The sequence below is a fragment of the Rhinatrema bivittatum genome, chromosome 1, assembly GCF_901001135.1.
Source record: "Rhinatrema bivittatum chromosome 1, aRhiBiv1.1, whole genome shotgun sequence".
NCBI lineage: Eukaryota > Metazoa > Chordata > Amphibia > Gymnophiona > Rhinatrematidae > Rhinatrema > Rhinatrema bivittatum.
In genome coordinates this window covers 206885879-206906599 of record NC_042615.1, presented here as the reverse complement: position 1 = coordinate 206906599, position 20721 = coordinate 206885879, and the positions used below count along the sequence as shown (strand labels likewise).

Sequence of the window (20721 nt, the reverse complement as noted above, 5' to 3'; positions counted from 1 at the left end):
AAAAGTAAAAAAAAAATAAAATAAAAAAAATAAAAATTTGTTATGTAATAAGAGAAAATGTTACTTAATTTGAGAGATGACATCATAACCGCCTAGGGCGGCTGGACACCCTTGCATGGTACTGCACTGTAGCTTTTGATCTGCAAAGAGAGTTTTATCTTTAGAAAGCTAGTCAAGAAATTTTATTAGTCCAATATTTGGAAGGTATCACCTGATATTATACATATAAACCATATATATATATATATATATACACATGATTCAATAATACAATAGCCAGTGGCTGTGGTGTTGTTCAATATTCAACAATACTATTTTACTGTGGCTATGGTGTTGTTCAAGGTTCAATAATACTATAGCCAATGGCTTATCCATCTAGACAAGTTACAAATACTAGATACTCGATTAACTCATTCTAATTGCCTGTCTATAAGATTGTTGTTATTCATTTGTTGTATTATTATGCCTTATTTGTTGGATTATTATCCCTTATTTTAATTCATTTTTTCCAAGTTCACTCTCCTGTTCTATGTAAGACTCACATGTTTAGTCATCCTAATGAAGGAGTCTGAACGCTTCAACCTGACAAAGGACTTCATGTACCAGAATTCCCTGCTTCATGACGGGTTTACTTACAGTCTGCAATACAGCTGTAATTAGGACATTGAGAAACTCTCTGTCAGCACATTGCACATTTTCATTTTTTTGGCTTCGCTGTTCTTATTCTCTGATAAACTTTCACTGCTGTAACCTAGATTAGAACAATGGATGTATTATGTGATGGGCTGTATTACTGCAGACTCGCGAATTCCTTTCCAGAACTGCAAGTCCCAGCAGCCTCTCCTGCAGAACATGGGAGAAGTTTCACGAAAGTTCCAGGGTGTCTAGGGAGGGGGTCAGTAGCCCCTTCAGCCGGAATATGCTCGCTCAGCAGTTTGTAAAATGTTTGTTCAGCAAAACCAGAACGCATGTGTGAAAGATAAGAACTGTAAAGTGTATAAAGGTTTGCTCCGAAGGGGGCGTGGCATGCAGTTGTACTAAGCCGTTGTCTTAGCTGCATCTTGCTGGCAATAAAAGTCTATCTTCACGGATCAGTTGTCTGGACCTCCTTACTGACGAAAAAGAGACGGTTACATTGGCGAGCTCAGCCAGGAGGTACCGGAGACGCTATTTTAGCTCTCCAGAAGGTCCGGTAGTTTGGTGGCGGAGCAGTCCCCCAGATACACCTGGTGAGTGGCCACCGCTGAGTTCAGCGATCAGGTTTCTGAGGGGATCGTTCCACAGAAATTCTGCCGGGACCTCTGGATTGATGATCCGGGAAGAAGGCTTTCATGACGATCGGAAGACCCCTGCAGGCGAGTATTATGGGAATCTGGAAATAAGTAAAGACTAGCTAGCTCAGGAAATAGCCCGGTCTTTTCTGGCTGACCGAGGGGGCCTTGATCACACCCCACGCAGTGTGTTAGTAGGAATTATGCTCCGAAGACCACGCGGATAATCTGTCTGGAAATAATAAGTAACGTATACGACAGTGGGAATAGGTTTCTTGTTGTGTGAAAGAGAATGAATGGCCTCGCAGTTCTAGACCGGGCGACCGCGTTCTAGTCGGGGCAAGTGTGACCCTTTGTGTCTGACGGATACGGACCCCTTACCTATCCGTCTTCCCTTCCCTCCCTTGTCTGTGAACTCTATCCTAATGGGAGGGAGCGGGTCGACTCCGTTAAAAGTCATGACGGAACACTATAGCGAAGTGTTCGATGAACATAAATGTACAAAACCCGGAATGATTCAACGATGCACCCATAAATGGCCCGGTTTCTGTGTAAATTGGCCTCCTACAGGAACTTTTAATTTCCAAACGGCCACACGGGTCCATAAAATAGTCATACGAGAAGGGAACCCGGGTTGCCCTGGGGAACCGGAAGTCCCCAGTGTCTGTCTGTCTGTAAGGTACCTGGAAAAAAAAAAAGGGAAAAAAAATTCTACTGTGGTAGATCGGTTAGACAAATTTCTTTTTGTGATCAAATGCATTATTTCTTTTGATAACTGCTATCTGTGAATTGCAAGCACATGTACCAGGGATTTTTTAAATTGTTTTAATTGTTTTAAACCCTAATAAGAAGAGATTTTGGTTTACAGATGCTGCACAAGACTACTATACAACAAATTAATGTACAGTGTTAAGTTAAAATACTGATTTGATTACTGGAGAATGCATTTACTGGTGTTGAAGTTTAGAACTTGATGGCAGTTAAGGGTTAACGGCAGAGATAATTACAGGAGAGAGGAGGGGATCGAGCCAGAGAGAAAAAAAAAAAAAAAAGGGACATTTGGCTAGCCTGGGTGAATGAAAATTGTTTCGTTTGTTTTAACAGAACATTATTGAAAGTTAGTTGATGGTGTGCGTATGTGAATAAAGATAGAATTGTGGTATGTTAATTAAAAGAAAGGAAGATTGTAGCTCCGAGTTTCTGCTGATTAAATTTATTCTCCAAGGTCCTTGCTAAAACTGTCTGTAATCTGACAAAGGATTGCTACTTGCAAAGAAATACCAGAACCAAGGGTCCCTTACAAATCATTTAGTGCCTTATGATGCAGGCTATTTTTAAGACATTTTATAGCAGCAAATTCATTGCGCCTTCACTCGATACATCCACAGGTTAGTCAATTATTCTCTAAAACCATGTTAATTATTGTTCTTACTTGTCTCCTATATATTATCTGTTATTTAAAAGTTACATTGGAACGCATGATAAAATATGAACTCTCTTTTGCTGACGCAGTTTATTTTGAAGCTGTCTCTGGGAAATTTAGAGAAATGATTAAGAATGGGTTCTTTGTTAAAGTTTTCCTTGTTGCTTCTTTGGCTAGCAGTAGTTAAATATGCAGAGCTACTCCCTGTTTTAAGGAACTGGCAAGATAAGACAGCCAAGCATGTGCAGCGCTGACTGTGGGAATTACAGGATGCCGTTTGTAAAAAAAAAAAAAAAAAACGGAGAAAACAAAGACTTAATATTAAAAATTTTTGATTCAGTGGCAGGCGCAAGATAAGGATTATTGGAAGTTGTGGGCAAGAAAAGGGCCACTATGCAAGATTAGGAACAAGAGCAAATATGAGTCGGCCCAAATGATAAAGTAGTAGCACACACATATATATATATATATATATTGCAATTATGTTCTTTTACCACTGGTGGGGGCTGGGCTCTGGCTATTACCATATGTTTTAGTGTTTGCAATGTAATTGGTACAAGGCTTCCAAGGGTTTGATCATCACTCCTGCACACCTAAAGCGCCCCCCCTGGATCCTTGCCTGCAGATCCAGGTTGACTTTATTGAATTAACCCAATGCCAAACTTACAAGTATGAAGGAAGCAATGTTTTGCAGCTTCTCAGCCTCGTCAGAATTGATTTGCCTCCAGGCGCAGGTCACCTATTCAATTCCCAGATGGACTGTGATCTTTTCATCGTATTTTGAGATGTATGGGAACAGGGATCAGGAAGAGAAGAAAAGGGGCCCGTCCCTGCAACCAGGAACTTAATAATAGACCTGACATCCGAAAGAACCTGCAGAAGGCCGAAGGCTTTGAGGGCATGAACCTCAGCCAGTTAAAAGCTATATCAGACCAAGTATGTGGAAATAGAGAAGTGGAAGAGAAAAGAGAGAAGCAAGTAGAGACATGAAGGAGAAAGTGACTGTTAGCCGCCGCTCTCAAGGACACTCGGGACGGGAAGGAGCCAAGACAATGGCAGACCGCGAAGAGGAGGGGGAACAAGACCCCCCTTTGGGAAAGAATCAGTGTGCGTACTGCAAAAATGAAGGCCATTGGAAGAGAGACTGTGAAGAATGGCAAAAGAAATACGGGAGCCCTGCAGTGAATACTAACGACAAAAATGGACCTGCACCGACACAAAGGGGCCGAGGAGGAAGGAGATTGGACAACCCCCGCTGGCAGATGGCGGAGGAGGCGACAAGGAGCATACAGCCTGAAGAGATCGGGAGGGAAGAACACAACAAAAATCAGGGGCCTGTTGGACTCAGAGGCCAACGATCTGTCATGACTGCACCAATCGGCCCCCCCCGACGAAAGAGACTGTTTCTATAGTGGGTGCCTCAGGTCAGGTACTCACTGCCCCTCTGCAGAAAGAATGAAGTATACAAGTAGGCGGGACTATGGTATCCCTTATCGGATGGAACCTGCTGTGTAAGCCTCAGACCACATTGAGATTTCAACCAACAGGGGAAGTTAAAGCCTCCTTCGGGGACCATCCAGTGATACTCATCTGTCCCCTCCAAGAAGAATGGAGACTACATCTTCCCATAGTCGAACGAACCATCGAACATCGATATGAAAACAACACCCCCCTCAACAAAAACGAAGACAACTGATGGATAGAGATGAAACAGAATGCACAGGTGATTAATCAACCTCAATACCCCATTCCATATATGGCCAGGCAAGGAATCCAGATACATCTGCAAAGACTGTATGATTTGGGAATTCTCAGGCGAATCCGATCTGCTTGGAACACCCCTCTACTGCCCGTAAAGAAACCCGGTTCTTCTGACTACCGACCTGTACAAGATTTACGGAAAGTAAACAATCAAGTAGCAGATCTAGTAGCCCTTGTACCAAATCCATACTCAATCTTGGCTCAAGTTTCCCCTACCTCCAAGTGGTACAGTGTCATTGACCTCAAAGATGCTTTCTTCTCCGTTCCAGTAGCAGAAGAATGCCAGAAGATCTTTGCCTTCACATGGGAAAATGTACAAACTGGAATCAAGCAGCAGTACACATGGACTCGCTTACCGCAAGGATTTAAGCACTCACCCAAGATGTTCGGGGAGCAACTGGCAAAAGACTTGAAGATGTACCAAGTCACGTATGGACCAGTCATACAGTATGTGGATGACCTTCTGTTGTTTCGTGAAACGTATCACGAATGTGCTATAGCCACACTCCACTTGTTAAAGACGTTGTACTCAAAAGGATACCGTGCAAGTAAAAAGAAGGTACAAATTTGTGAATTGGAAGTAGAATACCTGGGATTCCAAATCCGGGAAGGTACCCGCTGCCTTGGAATATCCCGTACCAGTTCAATACGAGGTCAACCTGTACCCACTTGCAAGAAAGAGCTCCGAGCGTTCCTTGGAGCTGCAGGATACTGTAGGCTGTGGATTGCTAACTACGCTGTTATCGCCCAGTCCCTGTACGACAAGCTGCGGGGAAAGGAGGCAGAATCTCAGCCTTTTCAGTGGGAAACCCATGAACTGATAAGCTTACAACAACTGAAAGATGCCTTGATTGAACCACCTGCCTTAGGATTGCCAGATGTGATGAAACCATTCCATCTATTCGTCGACGAGAAAAAAAGGCATGGCCATAGGGGTATTGACTCAAACCTTAGGCTCATGGGAGCGACCTGTTGCATATCTCTCAAAAGGAATGGACAATGTTGCAAAAGGATGGCCTGGTTGCCTTCAAAGCATTGCGGCTGCATGCTTACTAATTCCAGAAGCAGTCAAATTAACTTTTGGACAAATCTTGAATGTAACGACCCCCCACACTATTCAAGGACTACCAGAGACCCATGGACCAAAATGGATGACTAATTCACGTCTCGTCAAGTATTAAGCCTTACTGTGTGAAACACCTGAACTTCAAATACAGGACAGCAAAAACTTGAAACCGGCCACTCTTATGCCGGCACCTGAACCAGTTGCCCATGACTGTGAAAAAGTCATGACTACAATACATTCCAGTAGACCAGACCTGAGGGATCAACCCTGGCAGGGAGCTTGGACTTTATTCACTGATGGGAACAGCCAAATCATTCATGAGATACGTTCTGCTGCATATGCTGTTGTATCCGAAGATGAAATCATTGAGGCTCAACCTTTTCCCCCAGGAACGTCTGCACAAAAAGCTTAATTAATTGCTCTTACTCGAGCTCTGCAGTTGGCAGAAGAAAAACTGTAAATATCTATACAGACTCTAAATATGCCTTTCTTACAATTCAAGTGCATGGAGCATTATAGAGGGAAAACAACTGAACAATCAGGCTTCAGGCAGTCCTGGAGCTCATCACCACCGACTGCTTTCGCTCTTAAACTCTGGGCAAAAGAAAATACCAAAATTATGACTACAGTGTACCAGAATAGATTGGTTTTAGATTACCCTCTGGCCCAGGAAGGAGGGTTTGTGGAACATTTAACCTCTCCAATTGTTGTTTACAGGTAGATGACCAAAGCAAGGTTATCCAAGATATCACTGATCGCATGGTCAAGATGGCACACATCCCTGTCCAGCAGTGGAATAGTGCTTGGGATGGGCCAATGGATTCCGTGGTTGGTTTTCCATGATCGATGGATTTAAGAGCTTGTTTGTTATCCCAGCCAGTTTAATTCTGTTTTGTCTTTTAGGACCCCGAATTATTCCTTTCTTGCTCAAACCGCCTTCGTCGGGTGATGAAGGACATTGCTGAACGCAAAACAGCCACGCAGCTCCTGTTACTGTACATGTATTCCTCTGAGCCTATAGAACCTGTTTAAACATCCTCATGTTTTATCCTGGGCCATCTTCCCATACATGACAAGTTCGGGCTACAAAGGGGGGTGGAGCCATTAGGGCCCATCCGTCTCAAACCCGTGAAGAAACCATCGGACTGTTTGGGAAATTAGGGCCCCCTGAGAACTCAAATTGCTAATTTTTCTTGTTTCTGTTTCTTTCAGTTCCACAGTTCCGTTGTGATGGTGTGATACTTTTCATAGTGAATGATAAGTATCAAAGGGGGGAATGAAGGAGTCTGAACGCTTCAACCTGACAAAGGACTTCATGTACCAGAATTCCCTGCTTCATGACGGGTTTACTTACAGTCTGCAATACAGCTGTAATTAGGACATTGAGAAACTCTCTGTCAGCACATTGCACATTTTCATTTTTTTGGCTTCGCTGTTCTTATTCTCTGATAAACTTTCACTGCTGTAACCTAGATTAGAACAATGGATGTATTATGTGATGGGCTGTATTACTGCAGACTCGCGAATTCCTTTCCAGAACTGCAAGTCCCAGCAGCCTCTCCTGCAGAACATGGGAGAAGTTTCACGAAAGTTCCAGGGTGTCTAGGGAGGGGGTCAGTAGCCCCTTCAGCCGGAATATGCTCGCTCAGCAGTTTGTAAAATGTTTGTTCAGCAAAACCAGAACGCATGTGTGAAAGATAAGAACTGTAAAGTGTATAAAGGTTTGCTCCGAAGGGGGCGTGGCATGCAGTTGTACTAAGCCGTTGTCTTAGCTGCATCTTGCTGGCAATAAAAGTCTATCTTCACGGATCAGTTGTCTGGACCTCCTTACTGACGAAAAAGAGACGGTTACACTAATGTTATATGTAAACCGAGGTGATTGGTAACATTGTTACCAGAACCTCGGTATATAAAGAATGTTAATTAATTAATTAATTAATTAATTATATATATATATATATATATATATATATATATAAATAAAAATAAAAAAATAAATAAATATATGGTTTTTGTTACCCTTTATTTCTCTGCTTTGTACAAAGTATGACCATTATTTATACCACAGTAAAAGCTTTATTTCCAGAAAAGCGGAATTTTGATGCTCACTAACAACTCTACAGAGCCGCACAGTACTGCCTTTTCTCCCATGTGGAGCTGGGAGGAGTCATGGCTGACGTGAATGCAAGCCCAACCGGCAGGCGGAACCAAAGTAAACGGCATAGGAAGCCGGAGGGACAAAATGGAGCAGTGCGCCGCCGGCTCGGGGTATTGACGTCATAGCAGCTAACGTGTTGAAGGGTGACACGAGATATCGGTCGGTACAGGTGTGCGACGGGCTGGGCGCCATGGCGGTGGATATCACGTTACTATTCAAGGCCAGCGTAAAGACAGTGAAAACCCGTAACAAGGCTCTGGGGGTGGCTCTAGAACCGGCGCGGGAGGAGCTCTTCCGCAGGAGCCGTGGCAGGGGCGATTTCTCCGGCCGAGCCCGGGAAGTGGTAAGTGCAACCGAGGAGCACCACTGTGTGGGGGAGGATGAGGAATCCCCCCACCCTCCATCGCTGAGGCGAGACCTGCTGTTGACGTCAGTACGAACCCTGACGTCAGCACCGAGCTGCCTGAGCCCCATCGAGGCTGAAAGCCCTTTCCGACCCACAGCTGGGCGGTCTCTTTTACTCTTCAGCCAAGAAAATCGCACAAATGAAAGGGCTAGTACATTTGTTGAAGAAAGCCTTAAAAAATTGGAAAGAGAAGTGAAACGAGTTTTGTCAAAAGATAAAATCGTGCGCGCGATAGTAATGGGGGAGGGGGTCGTGGCTTGATATTTACTCGGTATTTAGATTTCAGGGGAACGAACATTGCCTTCTTTACACTTCGGTTTTCTTGTTGGAATGGATAGATTTTGTTAACTGTCTGAACGTTATGCACTAGCATACAGAATATGAAAAATGCATCGCTATACTTTATTTTGAGCCTTTCTGCAGCCACCGAATTGGTAAACCGTGTTCCTGAAGCAACATGATCATGTTTACTAGGTTTTATTTACATGTTTCTGTAGTCCTGTAAGTACAGGGAGACGTGTATTTTGAGTGGTTCTGTATAAACGTGATGAATATAAGATTTGTTTTTATTGGATTAAATAAATTTCTTGATTAGTTTTTAAGTGAGTTCCACTCTTTTCATCAAGTCAAAACAAAATATGTATTAATGCATTAAAAAGGTGCAACTCTACCTTTTTGGTTGATCTTTATTTCTGTAAATTCAAGTGGACTAAAAACCATACTACTTTATCCACTTAAAGCTTTGATACGGACCCATTCATAAATAAGCAGGGGCATTGTAGAGGTGGGTTCTAAGATGGCATTCTGGTTAAACACTAGTGTAATGATAGGCAACAGATGATAATAATTGAAGTTTGTTCTAAGGAAAAGGGGTCATTAGTGAAGGATTTGTCTTAAAATCAGTTCTGTTCAATATTTTCATAAGTGATACTGCAGAAGAGCTAGAAAAAAAAGTTTTTCTTTGCAGATACTAAGACTTGCAGAAGGTGGACATTACAAATGGAGTGGAAAAGATGATCTGGATAAGTTTATTTTTAAGGAATCATCAAGAATTTGGGAACTGAATTTTTTAATACTGAATTTTGTAGAGTCAAGCATTCAGGGACCAGAAATTCAAGAGAGCACAAGTGAAGAAACAGTGTGATATACAAAATAATGACGAATAAGTCCCATCTAGTATACCTATTCCTGATGCACTCCTACAAAGCCTACCTAATCTCAGCCTTTTATTTAAGCATTTTCTGTAACCTATGGGTTTTTTTTTTTTTCCATTTTAGTACTGCTTTGGTCTCCTTCACCTCCACTAGGAGGCTAATCCATGAAATTACCACATTTTCTGAAGGAATATTTGCTTATGTTGCTCTTGAGTCTATCCCCCTTATTTTAGAACTTCCTTTGTACTGGTAAAAGCTAGTTGATGCCTTATTTATGAGATCTTTGACTGTCCTTATCATATCTCCCGTCTCCCTTTTTTCCTTTAGTCTGTGGTATACATCTTTAGTTCTTTAAGTCACATTTCATAGGACTTATGATGCAGGCTTTGTACTGTTTTGGTAGCCTTTCCCTTGTCTAGTCTGCCTCTAATTTTGTCTATATGGCGCTTCTAACAATATGGTCTCCAGAGCTGGACAGATCACTCCAGATCAGCCAAAGCAGTGGTAAGAGCCAGAAGAATGTTAAGAAGCATAGGGAGAGGTAAAAAAGTGATAATGTATTTGTACATATCATGGGCGAGACCTCATCTGAAATACCATATCCAGTGCAGGGGATTATGCCTTCAAAAGGCTGTATTTAATTTATTTATAAATCTTATATTCCGCCATCTCTCAGCAATGCTCTCTGATGCGGATAAGGGATTGTGATATGAGGCTCCAAGAATTAGACTCCTCAGCAATATAAGGAAATATTTATTCATTGAAAGGGTGGTGAATAAATTGAGCATGGGATAAATTGTTGTGAGGAGGTGACGACAAAGACAGAGGAAGGGTGGCATCTGTAGTAGTGCAGCAGAAAGGGTAAATGGGGTAGATTATGGCCTTATGATCATTTTATAACTGTTATATTCTTTGTTTCTGTGTCAGAAGGCCTTAATATAAAGTCAAAATTTCCACCTTGGATTGATTGCGTGACCTTGGGTCCGTGTTTTCAATGAGTTTTTTCTTATTTTATGCTTATGAGAAAACCCTGTAATAAAAAGGGGATTAGTGTCCTCTAAAACTTCAGTCAACTGAGTAGTAATTATGTTTGGGCCGGTACAGTGCGCTCTGATGGAGCGCACTGTTAGCTGGCATTTGGACGCGCGTTTTGGACGTGCTAGCTTTACCCCTTATTCAGTAAGGGGTAATAGCGCGTCCAAAACGCGCATCCAACCCCCCCCTGCCCCGTGAACCTAATAGCCCCCGCAACATGCAAATGCATGTTGATGGCCCTATTAGGTATTCCCGCGCAATTCAGAAAGCAAAATGTGCAGCCAAGCCGCACATTTTACTTTCAGAAATTAGCGCCTACCTTTCTCTGGGCACCGGGAAAGTGCACAGAAAAGCAGTAAAAACTGCTTTTCTGTGCACCCTCCGACTTAATATCGTGGCGATATTAAGTTGGAGGTCCCGAAAGTTTAAAAAAAGTAAAACAAAAAAAAAAATTAAAATGGGCCCGTGGCTGGCGGGTCGAAAACTGGACACTCAATTTTGCCGGCGTCCGGTTTCTGAACCTGTGGCTGTTAGCGGGCTCGAGAACCGATGCCGGCAAAATTGAGCGGCGGCTGTCAAACTCGCTGACAGCCGCCGCTTCCGTCAAAAAAGAGGCATTAGGAACGCGGTAGTGTCCCTAGCGCCTCTTTTTACCGCTGGGCCTAATTTAAATAAATTAAAATACTGTATTGCGCACACAGGAGAGTGGCCTGTGCGCTCTCCCGTGATTTTACTGTATCGGCCCGATTGTTATCTCTTCTCTGTTGGATATTTCTTATAGCCAGATAAGAAAGTGTGTTACCAGGCCATTTGTCCTATTGGTTGAGTTGAGAGAAGACCAAGGTTTCTTATTTTTTTATTTATTGGCATTTGATATTCTGTTTCTTACCATAAATGGCCTAAAAGCAGATTACAATAAATTTAAAATAGGTTAAAATATTAAACCATATTGGTTGAGGATCTTTAAAGTCCGATTCATAGTTAGATTCTTCAACCAAGTTGGAAAAAACAGAGGCATTAGGTTGTTTGAGCATCTAAAATTTGGTACCAGGAATCTACCCAGAAAGGAAAGCTGCGGCAATTGTAAGAAAGAAGCTGGAGGAAGGAGAGAGCAAAGGGATTCAAAAGTAAGGAAAATAAATAAGCACAATCCCTCCTTCCTAAATGCAAAATAAGGTAAAAATAAAAAGCAATCAAATAGTTAAGGAAAATATTTTCTTGTCTCCTAAAACTTCTGGACTGCTGCTAAAGTTCTCCCCTAGTATTAGTTTGCTAGTTGTTGCAAAAGATTTTTGTAGGATTAGTTTTTTTTTTGTTTTATCTGGATTCAATCTTATGCCATATTCCCTTTATTTTTCTTGGTTTAGCATGGAATTAAAAAAATGGGATAAACAAAGGGAGACGGAGGATGTTAATGAAGCACTGAGTGATCTCCATGAGGTTAGCCCAGAAGCTCTGTGCTTCTACGAATACATTGAGAGAGTCTGCATGGAGTAGGAATTACAACCCTGAACACCGGACAGTCTGGATGAACAGTTTTGTTCTTTTCAGCAATGATCCTCAGGGAAGAAATGATTAAGCGCCTGCTGTTACATCGCATGCCCGTCTGCCTCTCCTGGGCATGCGATGCAGTATGCTAATGAGCTGCTGCGATTAAAAAAGTGCTAGGGAAATTGTGCGTTCCTAGCTTCTCCTTGGCGTTGATTTTGAGCGTTTGTTTTCCGAACCTGACCGCCGTCCACTTTTTTTTTTTTTTTTCCCATGATACTGCTTTCTGTGGTTCTTCAAACTTAATATCCAAATGATATTAAGTTGGAAGAACCATGGAAAAGCAGTATTTTCTGCGTTTCTTTTAAACTTTTGGGGCTCTTCAAGATATAACACTAGCTTTGGGGCTGGCATTTAATATTCGAGGGATAAAATGTGTGCCTGGCACACGGTTATTTTTTTACATTGGGGTAATGGCTAACAGCTTCATCGACGTGGCATTTACACGTGATGAGTGCTATTAGCTACGCGCTGATCCCCTTATTGCATCAGGGGTTATGGACGCGCGTCCGACCGCGGGTTAACCTGCGCATTAGGCTGAGCGCACGGTATTTCATCAGCCTGTATGTGAGGGGTTTCCCGCCAGTGCAGCCCCCAGTTCCTTTTCCTTGCCCATTTTGATCTGGGTTGGGCATGTCCTGCTTCTGGGTCTTAGAACCCCTTCCCGCCAACCCTCTGCTCCTTAAACTCTGGAGGTAAGAAGGGCAGGAAGTGCCTGCTGCTTAGGTCCAGAATTCTGCAAAACCCAGTGAGAGACAAAATGGTATGGAGCTAGAGTTTTTTCTCAGGATTTTGGAACTTTGATTTTTCTGCTACTTTCAGTGTTTAAATGCATTGTCAGCTCTGATGAGATTGGAATGTATGTGCAAGAACTGGAATCAGAAGTTTTTGGCAGATTTCAAGGTGTACAGTGATTTGGCCCAATGTTTTCTTTTCTGATTAAACCAGAAAAGAACAATGAAAGCCCCCAGTGGCTGGCTATTGGAGCTTTTGAAATGCAGCTCATTTGGGGGAAACAGGTTTGCAGCATGCACTTGAAGCTATTGAGAGAGATGGGGCTTCTGTTCTGACCTGCTGGAGGTACCTGCCAGTGAAATTTAACTGTTTGAAGAAAAGTTGTTTGCCTTTGGATCCACATACCTGTGTGAATGGTGTTTTCCCACCTGCCGTTAGTGCTCTGTCCTTTTCAGATCTGGTTAAAAACGGAATACTATATGCAGCTTAAATTCAAAGATGAGTCAGACATTGGAAAATTTAGTAACAAAAAGCAAGAGCAAAGTTCATACTATTGGTAAGATTTGCTTTTGGATTTAGATTTAAGTGAAGTTTCTTAAGTATAAAAAAAATCCTTATTTACTTTACCAGTAGTTTAAGGTATTTCAGTCTGGTCTAATTCATGTAAAAATATATTACTAGCACATAAAACCTTAAATTATACTGAATAAATGAAGACTTGGCATTCCACCTGCCACGACCAATTGCTTAAGATGTGTGGTCTGATTGAAAACCATCTTAGAGCTTTCAGCTATTGAAGCAATTGTTCTGATTCTATACATAGATTTTTTTTTTTTTTTTTTTTATCAATCATAGTAGATTATGGTGGCCGGAAAAAAACCAACCTGATTTATGCAATCTGTTACTTCCGTCCACCCTGCAAGGATATACTTCAGTTTAGCTACTTGTTGGATATTACTCCTTATCCAAATCAGCTTTTCTTCCTCTTTTTTTTTCTCTACCATTCTGGGTAGAGAACCAATGTGGGTCACTTTGAATTGACCTCTGACCTGAAGCCAACACTTATCTAGTGTTGGCTTCAGGTCTAGGTAAAACTGTGTTTGTGTGTATAAGTGTAAATAAATTTAAAAAATATATATTTCTTAATGTACTCTTGTGTACCCTAACACTCTCATGTTCTATACTGTAAATAAGTTATTGTTTGTGATCAGAATCTGTGCTTTCTCCATGTAAGCAGCTACCTTCCCAAGTCACTTTATACTCATGAATTGTACTACAGCATTAGTGTAGTATAAGTGATGGCAAAAAAAGACCCAGTGATACATCCAGTCTGCCCAGAAAGCTTTTTTGCTTTTTTTTTTTTGGTGGTAGTAGTACCTCACTTTGAACTCTGCTGCAAAAGCATGTAACAAATAATGATGATGAACCTATAAAATACTTAACTTAATCCAGCACACATCCCCCTGCATATCTTACCACCTAAACAAAATTAATGAGACTATTCCTGGAGCATCTGGTCTCCAAAGTCGTCGTAGTATTGATGGCTGTCAGCAACATGCTGGCACAAACTTGGTTGGTTTCCTGGGAGTTAGAGCCTGTTGGTACTAACCTGCTGGTACCTTGCTTTGCTTTATCTGTCTTTAATTTTGTCCTTATCTTTCTCCTTTCCTTTACTTTCAAGGGATCGAAAAGTGGGTTATTTGCTATACTGATACACCTGATCCTCCGGCCCCTTGCCCCCCTGCTGAATTTTGTTTTATTTTTTTTTTTTGTAATTTTAATTGGTTTTAGTTTTAATGTTATTAACTATGTTTCATCAAATAACTATATTGGATTGTAAAGTTTGTTGCTAATTTAATGTTCATTGTAAACCGAGGTGATGTTTCCTAACGAGCCACGGTATATAAAAATCCTTAAATAAATAATACTGCAGCCTTGCAACTCTGTTGCCACCACTGTCATTGACTGTAACAGCAGACAACGACCATTAGGCCCATCTAGTCTACCCAGTTTATTTTGTGGCATAATGATATGGACTCCAGTTGTTATACTTAATTTTATTGGGCTGTGTTGCTTTCTAGGTTTAGTACTGAGCCCAAATATCCATTTTTCATAGATGTGACCAACATCTAGTGCTATTCCTACACGCATACTTTATAGCACTTTTACTTGGGACTGTGGAGTGAAATTTCTATAATCTGTTCAGTATAGTCTTATTGGAGGCATTTTTAATGTCTTCATTACTACAGGTACAGAAGAGAATAATTTAAACTTAAACCAACAGGTTCAGGGTTCCCATGCTGAAGTACTGTTAACTTATGGAATGTAGTTTCCCTTGATAATTGGTGTAACCAAGATGAATGTGGCTAGGTTATGAGTCTTATAAGTTTAGCGTGCCTTGCATTGTCAGGACATGAATGTGCATTTCATTTCCATCTGGTGTCTCTGGCCTGTCTTCTAGTATAGAATATCATATTTGTATGACGTTTCCACTTACGACCTTCGTTTAGTGTCTTTTTATGTTCTGCAGTCCAAGGGGGTAGCTAGTTTCCTTGATGAGAAAAGTGAGATTACTAATAGATGGTTAGTGGAAATAGTTTTTCAAATTGAATTTGAGTCATTATACTATAAGAATTTCTTTCAGCATTATTGTAAGATCACCACGATAGCTAACTTAAAACAAGAACATCTGCACACAGAAGACATCTGTCTTGCAACTTGATATTATTATTATTATTTTATTTATATACCAACATTCATTCTGAGATATCACATCGGTTTACATTCAGGTACTGTAGGTATTTCCCTATCCCCAGAGGGCTTACAATCTAAGTTTGTGTGCCTTGTTAGTTAGACATTAGTAGAATACCTTAGTATAGCTATTAGCTGCAAGAATTTCTGGAGAAAAGAAGGGTCTGGGCAGAATACTGATATTTCTGAATATCTGATTGGAAAAAGGTTTGGCTTTAAGGAAAACAAAGGACTGATATAGACATTTATGTCCGAATTTTAAAATGCCCACGTGCTCATTTTCAAAGGGGCCCAGCCACGCACGTAACGCCCGTTACGTGCAGAAGTGCTGGGCCCAGAGAAAGGGGCGGTCTGGGGGGCGGGGAGGGGTGGGGCAGGAGGTGGCCGGTACAAAAAAAAAAAGAAAGGTAGGTGAAAAGGTTTAAGGGGTGGGGGAGAGAGGGGAAGAGGAAGGGAGTATATGGGTGGTTTCTATTGAATCAGCCATTACAACGCTAACTCAGGCATTTTTTTTTAATAAAAGGGGATTGAACACTGAAAAAATAACGAATTTACAACAAGAGAAAGTGGTGAAGTTGGAGGAAAAGATTACAACAATTGAAAATATTCAGGGTAACTTAATAAAATCTGAGGTAATTACGGAAAGAAAATTTGAGAATATAGAGAACACTTCATTATCTAAATTTGTGTATAGTGAACTTTCCTGTGGTGAAAAGACTCTCCCCAGTTGAAATGTTTAAAGAATAATTGAATGCTTAAAGATTCTGAAGGAAATAATTCCTATTATCAAAGCTTTTTTTTGTTTCAAAGAAGAGCTTGCCATCTATGGGTGCAGAGGACCCATAGATGGCAACAGTCTCGGAGTTGATAGTTGTCAGCACAAACGGAAATTAAAACTAGAGGCACACTATTGGCAACTTTTGCCTTTGAACAGGATAGAAATCTTGTATTAAAATTCTTCTTCAGGAATAGGACTACTCAGTATCATGGGCAAAGTGTTTTGGAATATATCCGGACATTGTCTATTCTACACAGGAACGAAGGAGAAAGTTCTTGCTCATGAGACCTGAGGTGATAAATCGAGGTGCCTGTATGGTGTTGAGATATCCTTGTAAATGTCTTTTAAAATATCAAGAGGATAAATATATTTTTTTCGAACCTGATTAGCTAAGGAGCTTTCTAGATGAGAAGGGGTGAAGGCTATAGTGTATAGTAGGGGGTAATGCCTTTATGTGATGGTTTATTCCTTTTATTTGGATAAAGTATGTATGAGCTCCTTAAATGCCTGAAAGTACATCTTGGTCCCAATATTTCCTATATGTATAGAGATCTATGTATAAAGTCAGTGAATAATTTCTTTTGAAATGTAATAATGGATCTCTTATAGCCTTGAGATATGATGTAATATATCTGAAATTGCATAAATAAAAAAAAAAAAAAAAAAAAAGAAATCCATCCCTTGTCATCTTATAATTGACCCAAAAATTGTAGCCAGTTTTCTCATCACATACTCACTGTTTCATGAAAAGTCGCAATAGCAATATTGGGGTTATTCTTGAGTGGTGACAACAGCAAGAGCAGGGTCTTAGAAATCCCCATATTCTTTGTAATATTTTTTCCAGGTTTTAGCCATATGTGCTATGATAAGGTTAGACCAAAACACTCATCTTGCTAAAGCGGAACTCGCTGGCATAAATAGCAGTAAATAGCCGGTTAATCCCTTGAGCTGCCACCTGCTCCAGGGACATCCAAGCAAGAGAATATTTCTTAGTGTACAGACAGGTGAATCCAAAACCAATGGGGTATGCACCTCTACCAGCAGATGGAGATAGAGCAAACCTGACGTCACCGTATATATATATACACCCCTGCAGTGATGATATCCTGCTAGTATTCTCCGTCTCCAGCAGCTGGTGTATGTGTATCTCCCTACTGGGGATTGCTTTAAGTTTTAGAAGGAGAAAAGGAGGAAATTAATTCGCCCCACTCTCCTATGGTGATTCCTTATGGTTCCTCCCTCAGTTGAGAATTCCTGAAGTGATTTTCATGGTTCCGCAGATGAGTGCCTTGGTCTGGTAGCTGGTTTTCCAAACTGACATGGACTTAGCTGTAAAAAAAAAAAAAAAAAAAAAAGGCTGAAAGGCAAGCGGGTGCAGGAAGCTGAGAATGGCGGTGAAGGTTTATGCCTTCTCTCCCTGCAGCCAGAGACTGACTTTGTACTCATCCTGGACAGGCTGAGCTCAGGTGAAGGGTATTTAAAAAACAAAACAAAACACGAAAGAGGAGAGTTGAGTAGGGATTCCTCCCCCCTCCCTCTTCCCAGTCTCTGTGCTCAGCATGCGATCTGATGCTCATGCCCTGCCTCTGGTGGAGTTCAGGGGATAGGGGCAGCCTGGCAGGTTGAGCAGCCCTTGTGGCTAGGCCTCACTCCAAGGCTTGTCTGGTTTGCCACGTGGCAGGCCATGGTGGCGTTTTTGCGCGTTTTTTGTGTGCAGTAGACTGCCCTCTTCAGTTCCATCAGTTCATCGTTTCACCTGACTGTGTGGCCCATTGTGCGTTTGATTGTGCGCTTAGTTAGTCGCTTAGGAACGCCTACCAGATCACCCATTTGTGCACTCATGTGCCTTTTTTACGTGCATGCACATGCCTTTTTGCTTGCATTATCTCAGCGTCCTCGGTGAGCTCAATTTGGGCACTTAAGACGCACAACATTGTGCCTATATATCTGTGAGTGCCTAATTTTTTGGGGATCTATTGCAGGCAACTGTTAGGGCATATTGACAGACTGATGGCGCCCATACTGAAGAATCCTAAGCAGCTTGCCCTATGTGTTGCTTGTCATATTCGGGCATCCCATCCTGGTGTTCCCTCAAATTTGTCAGTGTTTGGAGGCTCAGAGAGAATTGCCTCCTTCTGATTTTACTAAGCCTGGTTCTTCCCAGCCTGGTGTGGTAATGGAAAAATTGCTGCCAGAAGGGTCACCTGATTTTGGAGCTCCCCTAACTGGTTCATCAGTAGGGGAAGGTAGTTCAGTGGGCACAGGGCAGTCGCCCCCTGGTTTTGGCATGGATCCTTCTGCCTTTCCTTGGGTAGAAATTTTTTTTTTTTTCAAGAACTGCACTCTTTCCTTCAGGAGAAGGCCTCTGCCAATCTTGACAGGTTGGGGTCACAAGAGATGAAATCCCACATGCTGGATGCTGCGAATATGTGATGTGGTATGCTTATAGCTGTTCATCCCGAAAGGGACCCAGATGGCATGGACGATGAGACTGATCCTTACTGCCTGGAGGATGGGGATGACTATTCTTGTAGACAGGGGAGCGACTTTGAAGGATGTACAGGATAGGAGAATTGAGGTAATCCTTAAGCAGGCCTTTCAAGCAATGAATTTGCAGATAGCTTCCTTTTGTTCCCTGGTGGCTCACTCTTGTTTATTGCTCTCTCAGGAGATTGATGAATCTGGTGTGAATTCCAGGGCAGTGATGGAACCAGCAGCCACCTTTTTGGCAGATGCGGGCTGCGATTTGGTCTGCACTTCAGCCAGAGGGGTGGCGTTGGTAATAGCGGCTAGGCATCGGCTATGGCTGGGAAATTGGTTGGCCGATACAACTTTGAAGTCTAACCTTATAAAGTTGCCCTTTAAAGGCTCGCTCTTAGTTGGGAGTGAGCTGGAGAAAATGACCAATAAGTGGGGTGAGTCCCTTGTTCCTCAATTACCAGAGGATAGGAAACAGGCGCCATGATCCTTCAGGACGAGAGGTCATTCTAGGGGGTTCAGACATTTTCGACCCTACAGAGGAGTGACTTTTCAAAGGACTTGACCTTTGGGTAGATCTTAGTCCTTTCATCCCAGGCAACCCAGAAGGGGCGCAGGCTCAGGTAGTAGAGCACCCTGAGCCTCCGAATGAAGGTGTGCCAACCCATCTCCAGGATCAGAAGATAAGTTACCTCTCCTTTTTTTTTTTTTTAATTGGAGGTGGGTTGAGATCATGACAGACCAGTGTGCTGGAGTTTTACAGTGTGCCTCTGGACATGTTCATGGTGCCTCCCTGCAACTCTCCACAGAAGACAGGCAGTGGAGGTTATATTGTCAAGACTCCTCAGCCTGCGGGTTGTGATTCCAGTGCCCACATCTCAAGAAAATATGGGCGGATATTCCGTTTATTTTGTAGTACCCAAGAAGGAGGGCTCTTTTTGTCCTATCCTGAATCTCAAAGGAGTCAACTGTCATTTGCGTATGACTCATTTTCACATGGAAACCTTGCAGTCAGTGATAATAGCAGTACAGTCAGGAGAGTTCCTGATGTCTCTGGATTTGTCTGAGGAGTACCTGCATATTCTCATCCGACTATAGCCTCAATGATTTCAGAGTTAAACCGATTTTTGGGATGTCATTATCAGTTTTGAATGCTAGCTTTTGGTTTGGCCACAGCTCCCAGAACATTTTCTAAGGTTATGGTGGTGGTGGCGGCGGAGTTGAGAAAATATTGGATCCTGGTACACCCATACTTGGACGACTGGCTGATTCAGGCCAAGAGTCTGGAAGAGAGCCTCGGATCTCACGCAAGGTGATCTCCTTGATGTAGGAGCTAGTTTGGGTCGTGAACCTGGCAGAGAGCAATCTTCAGCCATCACAGTCGCTGGAGTATCTCAGTGTTCAGTTTGACACAAAACAGGGCAAGGTTTTCTACTGGAGGGCCGTATTCAGAAGCTGATGGCGCAAGTGTCTTCCTACTTTCCTACTTTCAGAAAAAGGCTTACTTTCCTACTTTCAGAAAAAGGCTTACTTTCCTACTTTCAGAAAAAGGCTTAAGACATGGCTATTTAAGCAAGCCTTCCCAGATCCATATTGAAAGACAGTAACATCTTATAAGACACTACACAATATTATGTAAATTATTAATGTAAATAATTCATCTTTACTACTCAACTATCTTACTCTAATTCTCTCCCCAGTTTTATGACCCTGTTGTAATGTAACTTTTATTTCTTTGCACTTGTTTATGTTCTGTTTTTGTGCACACCCTCTTGTTATTTGTAAACCGGCATGATGGGGTTCCTAATCTCGAATACCGGTATAGAAAAATCTATAAATAAATAAATAATAAATAAGTGTGTCTATTGACAAATACCATACACCCAACGGTGTGGTCCTGTCTTCAGGTACTTGAATTAATGGTGGCCCTGGAGGTGGTGCCGTAGGCGAGGACGAATATATGTCCTCTTCAGCACACTCTGCTGTCTCATTGGAACCCACAGTCTCAAGGTTATTCGATTTGGCACCCACTACCGATGGAAGTCTCCTCTCAACTACAGTAGTTGTTAAAAGTGGATCCTCTAAGAAAGGGGGTTTCCCTAAGATCATAGGACTAGCTAGTACTCGCGACAGATGCAAGCCTCCAGGGTTGGGGAG

The 20721-nt window shown here is 42.0% G+C and overlaps 1 protein-coding gene across 1 annotated transcript in view; it reads left to right on the top strand.

The window, feature by feature from the left end:
* Window positions 1–7743: 7743 nt before the first annotated feature.
* Window positions 7744–20721, top strand: part of STX18 (syntaxin 18) — a 380104-nt gene continuing 367126 nt past the window's right edge. Inside the window, exon 1 of the mRNA XM_029591101.1 lies at window positions 7744–8022. Coding sequence (XP_029446961.1) covers window positions 7870–8022 — 153 coding nt within the window. The 5' untranslated portion in view covers window positions 7744–7869. The remainder of the gene's footprint in view (window positions 8023–20721) is intronic.